Source organism: Arachis ipaensis, chromosome B6 (genome assembly GCF_059453495.1).
Source record: "Arachis ipaensis isolate K30076 ecotype BB chromosome B6, ASM5945349v1, whole genome shotgun sequence".
Lineage (NCBI taxonomy): Eukaryota > Viridiplantae > Streptophyta > Magnoliopsida > Fabales > Fabaceae > Arachis > Arachis ipaensis.
In genome coordinates, this window is record NC_142441.1 from 8,139,102 (window position 1) to 8,161,061 (window position 21,960).

The 21,960-nt window shown below is 33.5% G+C and overlaps 1 protein-coding gene across 1 annotated transcript; it reads left to right on the plus strand.

Moving 5' to 3' along the window:
* The first annotated feature begins 17,315 nt into the window (after positions 1-17,315).
* LOC148554533 (uncharacterized) lies at positions 17,316-21,175 on the plus strand. Its single transcript, XM_088490365.1, has 5 exons — positions 17,316-17,655; positions 17,703-18,400; positions 18,448-18,661; positions 18,980-20,196; positions 20,258-21,175. Exons 1-5 carry the CDS (start codon positions 17,316-17,318, stop codon positions 21,173-21,175), a joined length of 3,387 nt encoding a protein of 1,128 aa, XP_088346491.1.
* The last annotated feature ends 785 nt before the right edge of the window (positions 21,176-21,960 follow it).

The window sequence follows — 21,960 nt, forward strand, 5'->3', positions numbered from 1 at the left end:
GTCTTCTTAATTACTAAATAAGAAAATAGTTATGCTATAAATACAAGTTTTTTTTAGCAACCAAGTCTAATTAAGTTAGCTCAAACCCAATAAAAATCAACTTTAGATTAGATAGCGTGTAAACACGTGCTCCCGCAATTGTTCAATAGCGCGAACATTAATATGAAAAATGTTTTTTCTCCCTTGATCAAAGCTGAAACTATCAAACTTCAAACGACGTTCAAAATTTCTCAAAAATCTATTAAAATCTTCGCGAAAACTTAAGGAAATCTCAAAATTACGTTCCAAATCTTCACCAAAAAATACAAAAACAAAAGATGAAAGATTATTGAAGGTACTGTCCACTAATCGTCTAGTTTTTCACTTTTTTCTTTTGCATTTTTAATTGTGAAACACTAAATAGTCATATTTCTGTTTATTTGGTATATTCATTTTGTGTTCTTACGTTAAAGTACATATTATTGTTCTTATTATACTTTTCATTTGGTGATAACATTGTTAGGTCGGTGTAAAAATGTTACGTAGTATTTCTCATATAGTTTAACCTATATCTGCATGAGTTTGAGGAATTTGAATGTGTTTTTTGTACATGTTTGAGTATTTGCATGTTTTGAACTGAGTTCGTATGTAGTAATCAATAACAACATTCGGTGTATTTTGTCTGAATTGAGATGCAGTTGGTGTTGTTATCCTCTTTTTGTTGTAACTAGACAACAAAATATTGTTGTAGTGTTTCTGATGTTATTTTGTGCATGTTTGAGTGATTTGCATGTGTTTGAGAGATTTTGTTCATGGATTTGTTGTAACTAACTTGTAGAAATTTGTTGTGGCGCTTTTGGTGTCATTTTGTACATGTTTAATTGAGTTGCATGTTTTTTTGAACTGACATTCTGTGATGTAATCAAGAAATAATAACGGTGTATTTGGTTTGTCTTTCGGCGTATTTCATGTGAATTGAGGTGCACTTGATGTTGTTGTCCTCTTTTTGTTATAACTAGACAACAGAATATTGTTGTAGTATTTCTGATATTTTTTTTTGTATGTTTGAGTAACTTGTAAGTGTTTTTGTCCATTTTTGAGGAATTTTGTTCATGGACTTGTTGTAATTAGCCCATAAAATTTTGTTGTAGTGCTTCTGGTATCATTTTGTGCATGTTTGATTGATTTACATATTTTTTTGAACTGATATTATATGATGCAATCAAGAAATAATAGTGGTGTATTCCATATGAATTAAGGTGCACATGGTGGTATTTTTAGCTATTAACCTAATTTTTTATTCCTTATAAAAAAATGACAATAAAAAAAGTTGTTGAGAGGAGTACCATAAAAAAGGAAGGACCAAAATATAATATAACCATATATATGTTAGAACAACTCAATTTTTTTTTTATAAATATAATTATGTAACATAATTTTCATTTATTTACAAAAAACTCATAATTTGAGATGTTCCACAAGATCTATTTATGATATATTCTACAACATGAACAATGATAAGAAAGCTATTGTCGAAGAATTGGGATTTGCTGCTATAACGCATATCCCAGTTTTGAATGTGCCACATAAGCTCCTGAAAGAATTGGCATATTCATTTAATTAAGAATTTCTATACTAGTTGTCTACTGAATTGTCTGTGCAATGTATAGTTAAAACAAACACATACTTTGTATCTTTGTAAATATTCAATCCAAGCTTTTCATATAATTTCTTTGCAAAATTAAACTTCTATGAAATTGTCTGTACTGTATTGAAATCCTGTTAATCTGAATGAATCCAGGTTCACAAAAATGCAGAAAAAGAAGAATTATTTCTGTAATACACCGAATTGCTACACCGAATACACCAAAAACTATTCAAATAAACACCAAGAATGCTTACAGTTTTTTCTATAAATTTTTATCAGAAGATATAAAAATTTTGTAGGTTGAATTTCTACACTTCTTAACTATTGAATTGTTTGTGTACTGTATATTTAAAATAAACAAATCTCTGAAAAAATTGAAAAAACCAATCTTAAAACAAACAGTAATATGGTAAAGTGGAACAAAACAAGAAAATATAAAAAGTAAACTTCATTTCTATATTAAAAATAAAAAATCACACAGAAATTGAAAATACACTGAAAGCATTTCCAAAATAAACCAATTTATACTTCCAAATGCACTAAAACTGGAAACGAAACAGGTTCATCAAAATAATAATTCAGATTTAGAACTCCTACATTACATTCAAATTCAAATCATTAACCATGAACATCAATTTTCACTAATAAAAATAAAATTATTCAATTATAGAATCATAAACTATTAACGAACTACATTAACTATATTCGAACCACACATCAGCCACTTAATTCGGTTCAAAACAATAATCTAATTCGTTCTGGTTCAATTGACAGTCTGAACTTGAATCATTTATTGTCTTCGAAAATGAAATATCTGTTCTTTCACTGCTTATTTTAAAAAATTTGATCCAAATATTCAAATAAGACAAAAGAGCATCGATCTTGAACGAAGAGAATGTAGAAAACAAAGAGAACACAGAAAGAAAAAGAATGCAGAGAATGCAAAGAAGGAAGAGAACGTAGAAAATGCAGAAAATGCTAAAAATTTTTGAAAAAAAAAATGAAATCCGCATGAAGAAAGCAATTATATATATTCGTACATTAAGTCAAAAGTTTGTTAGAAATAGTAATATATGGAAGTAAATTAGGTTAAAATTATTTAGTTAGACTTGATTGATTGGTTAAATGATCTGAATATAGGGATTAATTGATAAGAAAAATGGTCATTTCAGTTTTTCTGCAAAAATATAATATAAAAAAATTTAATAAGATTCACATAATGAAACTCACGGCAACGGGGCATTCCACTTTCATTTTCTTTGGGACATAGAGGATGTCTTTTTCCTTCCTTTCTTTTTCTATTTTTTTTCTCGGTTGCAACCATAGTTTCGTGCCCCACTCTTATCAATTATTTTTTGTCAAGAAATATAAAGAAATATCACATTTTATATTCTTACTAGGATATGTATATGTGTCATGTATGAGATGATATATAAAAATATATAAAATATATATTTTTTAAATTAAAACATGCAAAATGACTTTTGTTATAAAAATATTTACAAAATTAATTAAACTTAAAATTTAACTATTTTTAATATTAAAAACATTAAAATCAATGAATAATAATTTTATTTTTTTTAAAGTATAACAATTACTTATTAATAATAACATATAGTTTGTGATTAAATTAAAATATTAACTCTTATGTTAAAATCGATTTGAGCAAATACAATTTAACATGAGATAAAATTTATCTTTGAATTACCTTTTCTTTATTATCATAACAAAAAAATTATTATAAAAAATTAATTTTGATAAAAATTTGTCTAGAATTATTTAATATTTTAGTATCATATTTGTTAGAAATAAGAGAGTAATCTAAAGAAAGTATTGATTATTATTTAGTGTATTCTCCAATGAATATTGATACAATGTACAAGGATTTATATAGATGCTAGAAGAATCAAAGCAATAAAAGCGTAATAACCGACAATAAATATACAGATATACTAAATAAATATAATTGATGTTAATTGATCTAATTTACCCTAATTATACTGTAACATTCCCCCTCAAACTCAAGTGGGAGCTAAGGATACCATCTTGAGTTTGGACACTAAAGTCCAAAAACGAGTAGGATGATGAGTCTTGGTGAAGATATTAGCAGTCTGATCCAGAGTCCTAACATCTACAAGACGAACGACATTTATAAGGAAACATTGCTGAACAAAGTGACAATCAATCTCAATGTGTTTGGTACGTTCATGAAAAACATCATTATGGGCAATCTGATTAGCACTGTGGTTGTCACAATAAACATCAGTTGGGAACGACTGAGTGGCATCCATGTCTTCGAGAAGCCAACGAATCAATACAACCTCGGCAATGGTATCAGCGAGAGCACGATATTCAGCTTTGGTGCTTGATCGAGCAACGAACGTTTACTTCGTGGCTTGCCAAGAAATAAGAGAGTCTCCAAGAAACAAACAATAACCAGTAGTAGAACGACGATAAGTGGGATCGCCAGCCCAATCAGCATCTAAGTATGCTTAAAGGGTTAAAGACGAATGAGCAAAAAAATGAAGCCTATGAAACAAAGTGCCTTTGATGTAGCGAAGAATGCGAAGAACTACCGCATAATGAGTAGTATGAGGAGCTAACAAGAACTGGCTAAGAACATGAAAAGGATAGGCGAAGTCTGGTCGTGTGATAGTCAAGTAGACGAGACCTCCAACTAACTATCGATAAAGAGTAGGATTATCCAAAACAGTGCCATTCATAGGAGTAAACCGAACATTAGGCTCAAGAGAAATAGACTCAGTGAGACTATTTGTAATTCCAACTCGAGCAAGAAGATCAAAAGCATACTTAGCTTGAGAGAGATAGATACCGTCATCAGAGGATATGACTTCAAGATCAAGAAAATAACTGAGAGAACCAAGATCTTTCATCTCAAAAGTGTGGTGAAAGGATGCTTTAAGATCAATGATACCATCAACATCATCTCCAGTAATGAGCATGTCATCAACATACAAAAGTAGAAGAATAACCCCACATTTACTTTTACAAATAAAGAGAGCATTCTCATAAGGGTTTCAAGTGAAACCGAAATTATATATAGTGGTGTTAAACTTTTCAAACCATTTATGAGGAACTTGCTTCAGACCATAAAGTGCCTTACGAAGAAGATAGACTTTGCTAGAAGAACAAGGATATCCTGCTGGTGGTTTTATATAAACCTTCTTTTTAAAATTCCTATTAAAAATGCATTCTTCATATCCATCTGACTGAGAGACCATTTTCTGACCGCAACAATGGCAAGGAGAGCACGATCAGAAGTGAGACGAGCAACAGGAGCAAAATTTTTTTCATAATCAATACTTTGCATACATCCTTGAGCAACCAATCATGCTTTATGACGTTCAATAGAACCATCAAAGCGAGTCTTTATCTTTTATACCCATCTACTATCCACAATTTCTTGATCAGAAAGAGGATTAACCAAGTCCCAAGTGTGTACTTTTTCTAGTGCTTTGATTTCTTCCTGCATCGCTTGCTGCCAATTTGGATTGGTAGAGGTTTCTCGGAATGACTTAAGTTCATGGTGATGAAGAATAGTAGAAAAACATGATAATTAAGAAGATGAGGATGTGGATTTTTTACTCTAGAAGAATGAGTGGAGGGAAGAGGTAAAACAGTAGGAGCAAGATCATCGTCCGGTCTAAAATCATTGGGAGGTGGAGATGGCAAAAAAGTGAGAGGCTCGAGAGGTTGACTTGACACAGAACCTGTATTATCATCACTAGGAAAAAGATCAACATTGGGGTTAGTAAAAAATGGTAACTGAGTAGAGGGAATAGACTCAAATGAGGAGAAACTAGAGAACATGTGATGCTCCCACAATACAACATTCTGAGATATACGAATACCTCGAGAGATAGAATTCCAACAACGATTATCTTTGTGTTTAGTGCCATAACCAAGGAAACAATACATGCGAGCACGTGGTTCAAGTTTATTATGTTCATGAGGCTAAAGAAGAAAAAACAGACACAACCAAAAACTCGAAAAGAGTTGTAATATGAAGAAGTATGATGAAGACGCTCAAAAGGAGTAATGTTACCAAGAACAAAAGAAGGAAGTCTATTGATAATATATATGGACAGCAGTGAGAACAATTTTACCCCAAGTACACTCAGGACACGAAGAAGAAATAAGCATTACATGAACAGAGTCAAGAATGTGACAGCATTTGTGTTCAATCCGTCCATTTTATTGAGACGTACTAGGGCAAGAAAACTTAGATAAGTACCTTATTCAGCAAGAAAATTTAAAAGTTTGGAGTCATGGTATTCCATAGCATTATCGCATCAAAAAACTTTAATGACCTAGAAAAACTGAGTTTAAATCATAGTGGCAAAGTTAATATAAATCTGAGGCAGCTCATGGCAATTAGTCATCAAATAAACCTAAGTAAAACGTGAATAATCATCTATAAATACTATAAAGTATCGAACCCCTCCCGTAGAAATGATAGGAGCGGGCCCCAAACATTAGAGTAGAAAGATCAAAAGGAGAGCAAGCAAAAGATGAATTATTATGAAAAGATAAGGCTGGTTGTTTTACAATTTGATAATAAATGCAATCAAAAGACTCATTAACTTGACCTAAAATACCTTTAGACACAAGAGGATGTAATTTTTCTAAGGAGCTGTGGGCAAGACGGTGATGCCACAAGTGAAGGGTAGATAGAGAAAAAATAACATAGAGATTTAACGTAAAAGGAACATGAAGATTCTCAAGTTCAAACAATCTTCCGACATTACATCCAGTCATGATTATCTGTCCCGTCCGATCCTGCATATGACAACCAGAAATAGAAAAATTAACATCAAAACTGATATTAAAGTTTAATTTTGGAATAAAATAAGCATCAAGAAGATGAAGATTTGACTGTGAAATAAAACCCTTATGTGTCGCATGCAAGAGGAATCATCAACAGTGTTGACAGAAAGTGCATTTGTAGTGATAGATAAATACGAAAAAGGATGACATAAAGGAGACATGTGATTAAAGCAACCAGAATCAAAATACCATTTAGAGTTACTTGGAGGAGTGGAAAGAGCAGCAGAGGTATTACCAGAAAAGGAGAGAAGTTGCTTAAGAAGAGACTCGATGTCGGATGGAAAGACAGAAGGTGGATTGAGAGAAGCATAGTTGTTGGATTCATTAGCAACAGTAGTAACAGTAGAAGTAAGCACCGTCTTAGAGTAGTTGGAATGAGAATGGTACTTGTTCTGATATGAATGTTGTGGGTGAGTAGGGCAGGTAGTAATCAAGTGTCCTAAGAGCTTGCAATAATGGCAGAACAATTTTGGACATTTGGAGCCAATGTGACCTTTCTGTTTGTATTTTTGACATTTAATAGAAGGACAGTCTTTGAAGAGGTGTCTAGAACGGTTATAGTTTTGACAAAATTTACCTTTTCTGTCAACCCAATGAACATAGTTAGAGCCATTAAGGATAACAGGAATAGGTTGAAAAACATCCGATTTTTCCATAATAGCAGATACAAAGATGAAAGAGAGGAAAGAAAACTGCAAGATCAGAACAAAAGTCGAGAAAACGGAGGGCAAAATTGAAAAGAGCTCACCAAAACCCTTAGGATAGGCCCACTATCTGCCACATCAGCAGATGAATGACATATGGCGACGTCTGTGTGGAGAGAGAAGACACGTCAGCGATGACTTAGCATGCGGGTCGAACGAGTGGGTCGAGCTGGGCGACACGTAGGTCGGTGGGAGTCGCTGATGCTTTGACACATGTGGAGATCTGAACCGTTGATCGTTGTCGTAGATCCAACGGTGCTGGTAGCGTCTGGAGAAAGGAAAAACAAAGAAGTGGACATCGACCTTGAGGCGGCGTGTCTAGTGGTTTTCGACGACAAGTCTAGACTCGTTGAAGTGGTAATGACGAGACGAAGACGTTGGTAAGGGCGGTGACGAACCAAAATATCGGAAAATAATCGAAAAACAAGGGCAAAGAACACTGTCGGAAGAAAAACAAAAGGGACTATAAACTAATTTCCATGGAGAAAAAAGAAAAACCTATGGTCTTGATACTATACCAGAAACAAGAGAGTAATATGAAGAAAGTGTTGGCTATTATTCAATGTATTCTCCAATAATACAATATACAAGGGTTTATATAGATGCTGGAAACAAAGTAATAAAAGCGTAATAACCATCAATAAATATACAGATATACTAAATAAATATAATTGATGCCAATTGTTCTAATTGATCCTAATTATACTCTAACAATATTCATTATTGAATCAAAGTTATATGACCAACGTTGTTACCTGGTGAAACTTACAAACATATTTTGACTATTCTTGAGTTAAAGTATCTGTATATATACATAGAAACTTTTTCATGTCTTTTTGTTAGTTTAAACACCTACCAAAACTGTTAAAGATAAGATGAATATATAATTGAATGCACAATATCTTGTCACAATGATGACATACTTATTGGTCCAAAATAATTTATAATGTTTTTTCCTATTTCAATATAGATAATAAAAATTTTACTAAGAGAAAATATGATATAATTTATACTTACTCTTTATGCATAAGCAACATTATATATAAGAGTAAAGTATCGTTTTTGTCCCCAACGTTTGGGGTAAATTCTATTTGTGTCCCTAACGTTTAAATCGTCCTATTTGTATCCCTAACGTTTGTAAAAGTGATTCAATGTTATCTTGCCGTCAACTATACATCATGAGCGCTTTAGTTTGAGTTTTAAAAATCTCTTTTTGAAGTTAGAATACAAATGTATGAGATAGAATCGATGATCTACTTCGAAAAATAGCTAATCAAATGTTGAAACTAATTCCTACAACATTTACATAATTCACTTTTCTAGGGACATAATTGAATCTAAACACAAATAGTGGGTATAATATTAAAATCGACCACATCCAAGTAAGACCTAATTGAGAATGAATACATCCAACTGAGAATAATTGAAAAATATAATTTGATTTGTTAGTATAATTGATAGTAGGATAACATTGAATCACTTTTATAAACGTTAGGGATACAAATAGGACGATTTAAACGTTAGGGACACAAATAGGACTTACCCCAAAAGTTAGGGACAAAAATGATACTTTACTCTATATATAATTACTCATAATTCCTACAAAAAAAGAGGTAAGCCAAAAAGACAAAAAAAAAAAGACATACATCAGCCTTCATCGATGTTATTTCCTCACTTAATTTTCTAAATTAGAAATGAAATTAAATAAGTAAGAAATATAATTTAAACATTAAGAAAACTCATATGTGAAGAGTTATAATAAATTAACTTGTATGTGATAAAAATGATAAAATTTATAATAAAAATGATAAAAATTTAAATAAATAGGAGCAAAATAAAAGAAATAGAAGAAATAGAAGAAATAGAGTACAATAACGAATGATAATATTTTATAGTTTATAAAAAAATCAAAGAGTAAAAATAATGCATTATAGGAAGAAAAAAAGTATTACCAAATTAAAGAGCAATTGGTAAAAAAATAAAATTTTCTTCTAGTATATATATTTTTTGTAATAAATAAGTTATGAAATACAGAAATAGGTAAAATGAAAAAGAAAATAATGAAATTGTGTTTTTTTTAATAAATTGAAGAAATATTCATAATTATATAATTGGTGTGCACATAACTATTAGATAATAAATTACAAAAAATATTAATAGAAATATTAGATTTGATATTAAAATGAAAAAAGAAGTATAAATAATGAATAAAAATCTGAAATCTAAAATTAAAATATTTAATATCAAGGAAAGAATTAAAGAGAAATTTTTGCTAACAACAACTCAAATATTAATGTGATAATAAATTGAATCAAATAACATATATTTAAATTAATTGTTGTGATCAAATAAAATATTAAATAATTTGATATTTATCTCAATAAAATCAAATAAATAATTAATTATAATATTTTTAAAAATAATTAATTAAAATACATAAGATAAAAAAATTAATAAAAATTAAAATAAAATTAACTTATTTATTTCGGTCAAATTAAATAAATAATATAATTAATTAGTTATAATTAATGTGATCAAATAAAATATTAAATAATTTAATATTTATCTCAATCAAATTAAATAAATAAATAATTAATTAACGTATTTAAATGAATCAAATATTATCAGAAAACACATTAAAAAATATACCACGTCAGCTATGCTATTAATTGAAAAAACTTAATTTTAATAATATATAATAAATAAATAAATTTTATATAAAATTTAAGAATTTATTTTTTTTAAATATATGTCCATTCTTAGTTTTATTGTCATCTATATTTTGATTTTTGAGTTTCAACTATTATCATTATTTTGGAAAAAATTACTCATAACTATCACTAACAAGATTTAGGCTTAATTTGGGTAAAATTAAGCTACTTTTAAAAAAATAACTTAAACAATAAATGACTATATTAAAAGTAGCTTATAAATAAGTTATTTTGTATTTAAATTTTTAATTTTAAAAATAATTATTTTATAAAAGTGTGATAAAAAATAGTAGTATTATGAGAGAAGTCATTTTTTTTTAACTTCTCTATAATTCTTAAATAGTTTTTTAAAAAGTTGCAATTTAGTTTTGAAAATTGCACCAAACATTAATACTACTATTTTTCATAAGTTAAAAGCTCAAAAAAATTATTTTTGAAACTTCTCAAACGGACCTTAATTACTAAAAAGATCATTTATATTTAAATTATTAAAAAAATCTATTTAATAAATATTGAAGGATAAGGACAAAGTTTTTATTATAGATAATTAATAATACCCTTAAATTATGTTCTCAATTTTTCTCGTTCCTTAAATATAAACGATCTCTTTAAAAATGGATTTATTCTTCTAATCAATATTTTTTATTATTAAAAAAATAGAGAGAATAAAATGAATTAATTTCAAAACTTCCAAGACATTGATTAATCAATATTCAATACCACATGATTAATTACTTTTCAAAGTATCAGCCGTTGCAATTTCTTTGACCTCACGGTACAGAATTTTAATAGTCAATTTTATTAGCCCAAAAATGGTGAAATATATGCACGCGTGTCAAACAATAAAGCTAAGTCTTGGATTATTAATGGTGTTACTCTATCTTTTTGTGCCAATATCAATATTATTAGTTTTCTTAATCCGTAGGTTGGATGGAATAATTGGAAATGGGATGATGGCATATTCTTTTGTCTGGCCATTTGCTTCGAAAGAGTAATAAGATGTATATTCCAACCAATGGTTTATAGGGTTCACTTGTAAATGTGGCAAAATGAAAATCGATGGAATTCGCATCGCTTTCAACTTCAAATTAAAGGCTCCCAATATTGGCATCAATGGCTGCCCCACTCATCATGTGAATAATATTCCTTCATTGTCTTGGTCGTTTTTTATCATATGGTCAACGTGGGTAGCATGAACTTTTAACTTTTAAGTTTTAACCACCCTTAGCTCTCTTCTTTTCCATTTTCAATCATTAATCATTTTATTTTGATGCTCTAATCACATTACATTAATAAAAATTACTCATTTTTCTATATTTATTGTGTAAATAATTATCCAAAAAAATAATTGTAATTACACGACTGTCAATACATCAAAATTAAACTTAAGAATAATATGTCATAAAATATTATGATAGAAACAAAATAAAATTACATAAATTTAGAACAAAACAAGAAAACAAAAACATTAATAACGCCAACTTCTGTTGTAATATCCATCACCTATATGGCTTTATTCCGATTTTTTTTTTTTTTTCTCTTTGATAGTCCAACTTCTGTTGATATACGACTAGTCACGTGTAACAAATAAGTAGTGTTCAAAATTTTAGCATCCCTCCTAAAAAACTCATATTATTCCTATTCTCAATGATACCCAGTATACTTAATCGATTTTAAGTGTTAATTTTTTTTAAAAAATGACAAACAAGGAACCAAGCCATTTGCCAATGAGTTATAACTCAAATGGCATAATCTCCTCATACTCAATTAAGAGGTTGCGAGTTCGAGTCTCCTATCTTTGATAAAAAAAAAAAAAAGCCATTTCAAATGCTTTTAAAAAATTAACTTTTAATTAGTTAAATTAATTAATTATTAATCATTTATTATATTTTAAGTTTAAGATAAAAATAATTTTTATAATTAATCAGTATTAGCAAAAAAAAATAGTTCACTAGTTAATTTTTTTTGTATGTATTCCGGTTGGTACCTGAAGGTTCAAAGAGTGCTTCTTTATGTGAAGACTGAAGAGAGATCGGGTAACCGTTGGTCCGACAAGATGATAAGACAGAATTCTCAAAGCAGGAGTGGTACCTGCAAAGGTATTCCAACGCTCATGTCAGAGAACTAGAAAGGTAGGGAGTAAGTATTAGGGTAGAATAATCATACATGTGAGAGAGATGGAACTCCCCTTTTATAGATGGTGGAGGCTATCTTATCTTTGAGATAAGAAGTCCCACTTCTTATAATTCGAAAAATGGTTAGGACGTAGAGACGATTTCAGACCATTAAAATGGCAGAGATATTTTTGGGCTGGTTGTCTTGGACTCGTTAAGAATCCGAACGCTAGGTTAGGAACAGTTGCCCCAAAAGCGTGAGGGTAAGCTTGCTTAGTCTTCACGTTGATTGAGTTCGGCTCTCCATGGATCGGGAGATCGTGAATCTTGTGTGGGAAAGCAAAACGTTACTTTGTATTTTAAAAAGTTTTGGGTTTTTTAGTGGGTCGTTTTGATATTTTAGTTTTATTAACTTTGGATATCCGTTTCGTTGGCCTTGGAGGTGATCAATCTCCGGAGTAGCCGTTTTGTCGAATTCCGTTTAACGTTTTGGATTTACTCATAAAAAAGGAAAACTTTACTTAAATAGAGAATGTTTACAAGGTGAGGACCTCGTTAAAAGTTTCCGCTGCTTTGGGTAGGAAAGAGTGCCCTTTAAAAGCGAAAAAGAAAAACAAAATATCAAAAAGAAAAAATGTTAAAAGATAAGTTACCAATTCTTGTTTATGTAAGTGACTTTCTTTCTGGATTGTCCTATTTGTAACTTCTCTAAGTCTCCTTCTGGTTCTGGATCTCAGGATCGACTGCAATTCCTATACCTCTCGTGACATCGATCTGGGATTCTTGTTCTGTGCTCCCTTATAGAGACGGTTCGAGAGATCGCTTTGCTGATATGCTCTTGTTGGTAGCGTTTGTTTGTGGCAATCCTACCTTCCAGAGTTTGAACTCAGTGGTCAAGCTCATGGATTATGCGGTTTATATCTTCTCCTCGGCCGCTGAATGGCCTGCTTCTGTTAGACCGATAATTTTCTTCTCGAGACTACTACCTCAGTTGACTGTGCAGCGCGTGGTTGTGGACCATGCTAGCCAGCCTAGGAGATCGCCGTGGTTCTAAGGAGGTTGACCAGGCAGTCGATGAGGGTTAGGTTCCGAGTTTTGGTTGGGTTGTTCCTCACGAACGTTTGTCATGCTAACAGAATTTTTTATGGTCCCCACAAATGGCGCCAATGTTCACGTCGGTATGTGAAGGTTCAAAGAGTGCTTCTTTAGGTGAAGAGGGATTGGATACCTGTTGGTCTGACAAGATGGCAAGACAGAATCCTCAGAGTCGGGGTGGTACCGACAAAAGCACTCTGATACCCAAGTCAGAGAGCTAGAGAGGTAGGAAATAAATATTAGGGTAGAATGATCATACTTGGGGGAGTGATGTGACTCCCTTTTTATAGATGGTATAGGTTATCTTATCTTTGAGATAAAGAGTTTCACCTTTTATAATTCGAAAAGTGGTTAGGAGGTAGAGATAATCCCGAGTCATTCGGATAGTAGGAATATTTTTAGACCGGTTGTGTTGTGCTCGTTAAGAATCCATACGCTAGGTCCAAAACAGTATGTAACTATAAAACTAGAAAATTATTTTGGATTGAGCAGAGTTTTTACCAACACGCACAATTGTTAAAAAATTGTTATTAAGTAAATTGTCGGATCGATGCCATAAACTTTATATTCAACCCTATTACACAAAAGATGAAACATCAAATCAACTACTTAAATAGAATGTACATTGAAATATAAAATATATAATTAGTTAAAATATATGTAATATACATAATAGTTAATTTAATAGCTAATTTTTTATCTACACATAATATTTTTTTTTCTACTTTTATAGTAATCAATAATGTATTGAATTAAATACATATCTTTGGCTATGCTTGAAAAGTCCGAAACATTTAAGCAGATTTTTAAGGTGGTTCGGGACCTTTGTTGCCATGTCTAGCCAAAGTTCCAAACACCTTTCCTCTGCGCTGAAATGGGATTTGGTACTTAAATATTTTAGATGTTCAACATCAAAGATTTTATTAATTTGCCACCAATAAAAACTTATGTGTCAATATATCTTTTTCAAATTCCAATCCATTAATGAAGTGAGTTGGTCACAAGTAACTTTCAATGGTTCCTTAACCAATAATTATATATATACAAGTCACCAACAGAAACCGTATATAGAAGAAAATAATAAAAAATAGAAATGAAGGGAGAGCTATAGTAATAAGTAATTTACCAAGGTTTGTACTTTGAACATCAAATAAACAAATTTCAGCAATTAGAGCACTCTATTATTAATTATTATTTCTATATGCTTTTCAATATTATTTGATTCTTTCTTCTTCGTTGATCTGACCATATTTATAGTTGGCATTGACGCATGTCTTGATTCTTTTTCTCTGTTAGCCCTAAATACAGTTTATTCTCAAACCTATCCGGTTCAAAAAATTAGCAAAAATCATAACCTTGTGAGAGAAAACATGACTAAAACTTTCACCTTCGTGTGTTCGTTCATATTTAATTTGTTTAGTGAAACCAAATGCAGCATCATTAAATTTAGGTACATATTAATGTAAAAAAGCATAACTAACAAAGTTAATAATTACTACACCTATTCATATTTTATAAATTCAAGCATGCATTTTATTTTATAATTAAATCAAGTTTTTAACTAAATTCTCCTAATCATAGGGCTACCACGTACTTCTACTACTTCCTGTTGTCGTTGTCGTCCGCCATCATCGCTGTCGTCACTGTTGTCTTATTGTTGTTGTTGTTAATGATGTTGACGATGTTGTTATTTAATTTTTTCTTCTTCTTTTTCACTTTATCCTCTTTTATTATTATCATCATCGTCTTCATTGTTTTCATCTTCTTTTCTTAAAAATATTCAGAAAACTATAACACAAAAATTTGTACATTATATACAAAAATTTATGTCCTATATGCAAAAATTTGTATTCTATATACAAAAAATTGTATATTATATTAATGAAATACGCACAACACATACATTTTAGTGTACATCACAAAAATCTTGGTGCATAATATAGAAATTTTGATATGCACCATAAAAAATTTTGGAAGACTACATACTCACTCACCAAAGAAAATACATTCGCAGTAAAAATTTGTGTGCTATATGCAAAAAAATTGTATACTATATCGATAAATTTGTGTTATGTGCAAAATTTATTGTACTATATTTCAAAAATTTGTATGCTATAGGAAAAACACAGAAAAGGAAGAGTAGTGACGTATGCATGCGTTTTTTTCGCTGGGCTTACACTAACTTAGTTAAACTTGATTACAAAAATGCTTGTACATGTAGCATCATTCTTTTTTTTCCTAAAGTATTTAGAATTTGTTGTAAATATCTATTTAGAGATTTGTTGTTGACTAATAATTTGTTGTGTATAAAACAAAATTTAAACTTTTAATACTTAATTGTACGAAAGAATAAATTAACCACTCAACCAATTCAAATTAATTACATGCTATCTATTCTAGTATTGGCTCAAATATTTTTTTTAATTGTAGATAATGCATAAAAATTATATTTATTATTATGATGTAAGCATTAATATACTACTAATGTAAAATAAGTTTTAGTTGCCACATCATTCATATGGTATCATATATATATGCAGAAAAGTGATACAGCATGAGGAGAGGGTAGGAGCGGCAGGGGTGGCAAGTTCAGAGAAGAAGTACGACTTGGAGGGTACGAAGTAGCAATAATTACGTAGCAGGAGAGGATAAAAGAAGCCACACCCTTTTTGTGGACAATCTACTAGATGACATCTCGAAAAGGGACATTTTAAAAATGTTTGGTGTAGTTGGAGGTATTGTAGATGTTTACATCTCTCGTAAAATAAGGAAGGATGGAAAATGCCCTTTTGCCTTCGTGCATTTTGACTCCAGAGGGTGGATCACCAGGGCAGTGGATAGGTTTAATGGAATTCGGGTTAATGGGAGGATTTTGGTGGTATCGGAATCAAAATATGCTCGTAGAACTTTTCAAACACAGGAGAAAGCGAGAAGAGGGGAGGCTTGGACTGGGAAAGAGAAGACCCAGAATAGTAAAGGCGACAACTCCGAAGGAATGATAGGTTTGAAGGAGACAGGTAGGTATTCCATTCATAGGAGGGTGCCCCAGGAAAAAGGAGAAAGAAGGGCGGTGGTCGTTAAAGTCTCTACACCATAGAAGGACCTCCTAGCATGTAGCATTGTGGCGGCTAGCTTTCACCCTATTAAGTTTGGAGATGTTATGGAAAGACTATGTGAGGAGTGGTCTGGGCCAGGGAGAATTGAATGTCGTGATCTAGGTCCTTATAAATGCCTTCTGACCTTAGAATCTGTAGAGTCCAGGGATAAGGTGTTGGAAAATGAAGTCCTGCTCTCCTTGTTTGACGAGGTTAAGCCCCATGGAGGCAATATATGGAGCCTATCTAGGAGAGTGTGGGTGGAACTAATGGGTGTTCCAGTGCATGTTTGGTCTCGGGAATCTTTCTTGGAGATTGGGAGCATATGGGCATGTTCTTTTAGTGCTGCAATGATCCTTGTGGACTCTTACTTGTGGGAACCTATTCAAGAATGGCTGACCCTGAAGGTGGATGAGTTTGAGTTTCAAGTTTTTGCAAAGAAAGTGGGTAGAGAGGTGTACAGTGCCCAAGTGCATCCTTCTAAGTCTGAAGAAGGGTGGGTGAAGAAAACAAATCGAGAAGGAATATCAGTCCAGTTTATAGGCATAAATGTAGGGATGCAAGCTCGGTAGCCATGGAAGAGGCGGTTCGAAGCTCAAGTTTAGTCCAAGAGTCCAAGTTGGTTGAATAATGTGATGATTTTTTCTATGCACATGACCCTATTCTCGAGGAATTGATGACGTGTGATTAGAGCATGCCAAGTAAGTACGGTGAAAGCGGTGCAACCAGCAGACTCGTGCCTGATGAAGCATTATTAAGGGGGGTGGTTAATGAAAATGGGCCTCTTTGTTCAAAGGGTGAAACGGGGTATCAGGTAGAGAAAATTTGTGAAGACACTGGGCTGAGACTAGATGCGGCCCAAAATCTATTGGGTCTTAAAGGTGGAGTAGTCCAGGAAAGGGAGAATGCTGTAGTGCAATATGAGCGTGGGCCTTTGGGGTGTTTTGACCCATATACCTTGCGGGGCCGATGCGGAGCTCTCCTTGGAAGTGGATAGTGCAGGGAACAAATGTAGTTTAAAGGAGGTTGAGGTTTCTTTGGGCTTAGACTCCCAGTCTTCTTGCCCATTCCCACCTGGCTATGGGCCCTGTAAGGAAGGCAACCATATACACAAATTGCTCATGAGAGATGGTGACCAAGGTCTGCGACGTGAGCGAGCACCTATCCAGGGCCTTAAGTCGGTATGCCCTAACTTGGAGTGTGAGAGTGATAACTTTTCTGTTGGCGACGCTGATGAAGACGATGCGGCGGAGCTGTGTGAGGCACGAAGAACTATGAGTTTCTGTGAAGAAGGTGGCATGATCTTTTCAAAAAATGAGGAAACGATTATACTAGAGGAGCTTCAAGGATTGGGGAAGAGCACAAATAAAGCAGGGAAGCATCATGTCAGAGAAAACAAGAACCTATGGGAGAAAGGAAGCTTGACCAACGACGGGAATTACTGCAGAGTCCTACGTTCAGGTGCTAAATTTATTTATTTATGAAGTTCTTATTTTGGAATGTTAGAGGTTTAGGGGGAAGGGGGAAAGAACAGATGGTCAAAAGGGTGTGTATAAGGAATAGAGTGGATTTTGTGGGCTTGTTTGAAACAAAGAAAGGTGGGTTCGACAGAGGGTTGGTTAGAAACTTGTGGGGGGATAACGGTATTGATTGGGCTGGTGTGGAGTCTTCTTTTTCAGCAGGAGGTATCATTTGGATGTGGCGTAAAGATTTTCTTGTTTGTTCGAATATTTTTAGAAGTGATAGATGGGTTGTAGTGAAGGGTTGTATCAAGGAGCTGAGGTTTGATTGTGCTATTTGTGTGGTATACAGTCCGCACCAAAGGGATGAAAAGATAGCCTTCTGGGATGGCCTGATGGAGGTTAAGAAGAAGATGGGAGTTCCAATTATGTATGGTGGGGATTTTAACGAGATTTTGATGGAGGAAGAAAGGAAAGGAAATAGAACTCTATCGCAAAGTAGTCTTGAGTTTAAACAATGGGAGGTGACTACAGACCTATGCTTAAAGGGATTGAATAGGGCTCTCTCAGATCATTGTCCTTTGCTCTTAGCCTCTGAGGATCTTAACTGGGGACCCAATCCGTTTAGGATTATGGATGCTTGGTTGTTGCATGGAAACTTTGTTAACAAGGTCGGAGAGGAATGGAGAAAGTTGGATGGAGGCCAAATTCTAGAGAAGTTCAAGGCCATTAGGATGCCTCTTAGAGTGTGGAACAAGGAGAGATTCGTTACATTAACTATAACATTCAAAAGGTTGAAGACGAAATTAAAACTATTGATGAGAAGATGGAGAGTGGTGAAGTCGATGAGTGCTTACTGGCTAGAATGAAGGCCCTTAGGGTTTTGGCAGAACCCTGGTATGAGCAAAAGGACAAACATTGGAAACAGCTGTCTAGATCTAACTTTGCTTCAAAGATGGATAGAAACACAAAATTCTTTCATGCCCTAGCAAAAACGAGAAGAAGAGGTAAGAGGATAGAGGAGATCAGGATTAATGGAAAGATCTTTAGAGGTCCAAGAAGGGTTATGGGAGAAGTAAGAAGGTACTTTAAGCAGCTGTACTCTGAAGAGCAGTTTTGTGATATTGGGTTTGACTAGGGGCTTGTAAACAAAATCTCGAAGGAGGAGACTACCTGGTTGAAAAGGAGTCCTTCTATTGAAGAGATTAAAGGAGTAGTTTGGGAGTGCGAGCCCTCTAGGGCAGCAGGTCCTGATGGATTCAATTTCAAATGTATTTAGAGACTTTGGGACGTAATTGGGAATGATTTTTGTGAAACTGTTCTAGGTTTTTTTGATAGTGGAATAATGCCCAAACAAGCAAACTTGACTTGGGTAGCTTTGGCTCATAACGAAGGAGGGAATAATGACTTAAAAGACTATAAGCCTATTAGTATGGTGGGCTGTGTTTATAAAGTCATCTTGAAGCTTTTGGCGAATAGAATGCGTCCTTTTTTGCCAAGGCTTGTGGGAGAGGTTCAATCAGCTTTTGTGGGTGGTAGGAAGATTTTTGATGGGGCTCTTATAGCGTGCGAGGTGGTGAATTGGGTGAGAAAGAAAAGAGTGCCGGCTTGGATTGTTAAGCTGGATTTCCAGAAAGCCTACGATCGTGTAAGATGGAGTTTTGTGGAGAAAGTCTTATTTAACATGGGGTTTGGTATAAATTGGAGGGGGTGGGTTCAAGCTTGCTTAAAGGCCTCCATGTATATCCTAGTAAATGGCTGTCCTAAAAAACCGTTCAACTTGGAAAGGGGTCTTCGGCAAGGTGACCCGATTTTGCCGTTTCTATTTGTGTTGATTGGTGAAATTCTTAATAGCACGATGTGCCGCCTAAGGGAGAAAGGTTTGTTGAAATCGTTAGAGGTTGGTAGGAATAGGGTGAAGATGTCTCACTTACAATTTGTGGATGACACAATTTTGTTTTGTCCGTGTGAGTTAGAAACTATTAGAGGCTACAGAAGATTGCTAAAAGGTTTTGAAATGATGTCTGGAATGAAGATAAACTTTAGAAAGTCAGCGATTATTGGTCTTAACTGTGAAGAAGAAGTGGTGGACTTGGCTTGCGAAGTTTTAGGGTGCTCTAAAGCAAATCTGGCAATCAAGTACTTGGGCATCCCTCTTAGAGCTAATCCTAAAAGGGTGGAGACTTGGAGGCCTGTGATTAATAAAATAGAGGAGAGGCTGAGTGGTTGGAAAGAAATATTTCTATCTAAGGCAGGTAAGCTTGTTTTGATTAAAGTTGTCCTAAATAATCTTCCAATGTACTATCTAAGCATATTCAAGATACCGACAACTGTGGCTAAAAAAATTGTGTCTATGCAATGTGGTTTCTTTTGGGGAAAGGCAGATGGGAGTAGGGGTATGCCTGTTATAAAGTGGGATATCATTCAGAGACCCAAAAATCAAGGTGGTCTTGGTGTTGGCGATCTAGTGTTGAAGAACATGGCCCTCTTATTCAAGTGGTGGTGGAGGTTTGAAAAAGTGGAGTGTCCTCTTTGGAAACAAGTAATATGTTCTTGTAATAAAATTAACAGTTTGAACTTTGAATCTACTGATTGGTATGGAGGGCCGAGGCGGTGGTGGTGTGTGGACAGATATTATGCAGATTGGTGGAAAAAATAAGAAGATTTTGAGGGTGTTTAGAGAAGGTTTGCAGTTGATAGTTGGGGATGGGAATAGGACTAGTTTCTGGCACAGTAGGTGGATAAAAGGTGGAGCCCTTAAGGATAGGTTTCCTAAGCCTTTTTCTGTTACTTTTGGTAAAGATTGCCACATTAGTGATTGTGGTATTTGGGATGGGTTGTCTTGGGTGTGGCAGTTTCAATGGAGGTGTCAACTTTGGCCGTGGGAGCAGGAGGAGGTACAGGAGCTGCTGAAGTCCTTGCCTAAGTTGGGTGCCTTTAGGGGAGGTGACGATTCGGTAGCTTGGCAGTTTGATAGTTCGGGATCCTTTTCTATGAACTCCTTCTTGCAGGCTTATCTTAATCATCAAGGTCAGGGTGTTGGAGTGGTGGGTAGTAGCTCTTTTTCAAAGCTCTGGAAGGAGTCTACCCTGCCTCGTGTGAAACTGCTGTGTTGGTTTGTGATGCATGAAAAACTTAACACTAGAGAAAAACTTTTCAGTTGTGGCGTTGCCCCCCAGCCAGAGTGTGTGCTTTGTGGGAAGATACCTGAGTCGGTTCACCACCTATTCTTTGGTTGTGAGCAAGCGTGGAAGGTTTGGTCCTTTGTATTGAAGGAATTCAATGTGATGTGGGGATGGCCTGGGAAGTCTCTTAACTGCTTTGAATCTTGGTTTGGCAGGAATGTCCCTAATAATTATAGAGAGAGGTGGCTTCTGTTTTTCTTTGCTGTCTTATGGAGCTTATGGAAAGTTAGAAATAAGATTATTTTTAACGAGGAGTTGTTCTCAGTGGAGTCAGCAATCAATGAAGTAGAAGTGTGTGTTAACTACTGGTCTCTTCCTTTGGCACCTCTTGGTTGATGGATTGATTGCCTACACCCTGGTGATCTCCTTGTTTTGGTGTTGTTCCCTCTAGTGGGTGTTTTTTTTTTTTTTTTGGCTTTCGTTTGTCTGGGATTGTTGTCTTGGCTTGCCTGCATGTTTTTCTTCTTGATTTGGTTCCTTTTGTTTGATTTGATTTGTTTGAGAACTGCCACTTGTGTGGTGGTTTGCCTAGAAACCTCACCTCCTGTTGGACTTTAGTGAGGATAGAATTATCGAAAAAAAAGTTTAGACAAATAGTAAGATAATTTTGAAGTAAATATATTTTGCAAATTTCTCAACTATTGAACTATAAAATTTTTTTATGCAGATAATTTGCATTGGTTTTAGTCTTTAGATTTAATTATAGATTTAAATTGGTTTCACATGCTTGTAGTAATTATGGCTGCGTTTGTTTATAAGGATGGAAAATTGAAATAGGGATACAAAAATACAAAATCGTATTTGATAGATGAGATATGGACAAAATATTGTGACTAAAGACATTGAATTACAAAATTAATGTATTCTGTGTCTATCCTGATAGGAAGGACATAGAAACTGTAACAAGAGATACAACTTATTTTTTACTTTTTCTTTCATTATTCTTATTAATATTTCATAATTATATTTTTTTATTATTATATGCTTCTTCTCAAATTTTTTGAATGAAAAAAATAAGAATAAATTATATTTTTCTAATTTGTTCTAATTTATTACCAAACAAAATACATGAACATAAAATTTTGTGTCTCTATCTTTTGTATCTTGTTTTCAGTGTCTTG

Excerpts from the sequence above, each read along its gene's own strand:
- LOC148554533 (XM_088490365.1), top strand. The coding sequence starts at position 17,316 with ATGAGAGATGGTGACCAAGGTCTGCGACGTGAGCGAGCACCTATCCAG. Across the intron at positions 18,662-18,979 it reads AGCAAAAACGAGAAGAAGAG|GTTTTTTTGATAGTGGAATA; the intron begins GTAAGAGGATAG and ends AAACTGTTCTAG. Across the intron at positions 20,197-20,257 it reads AGTGTCCTCTTTGGAAACAA|GGCCGAGGCGGTGGTGGTGT; the intron begins GTAATATGTTCT and ends ATTGGTATGGAG.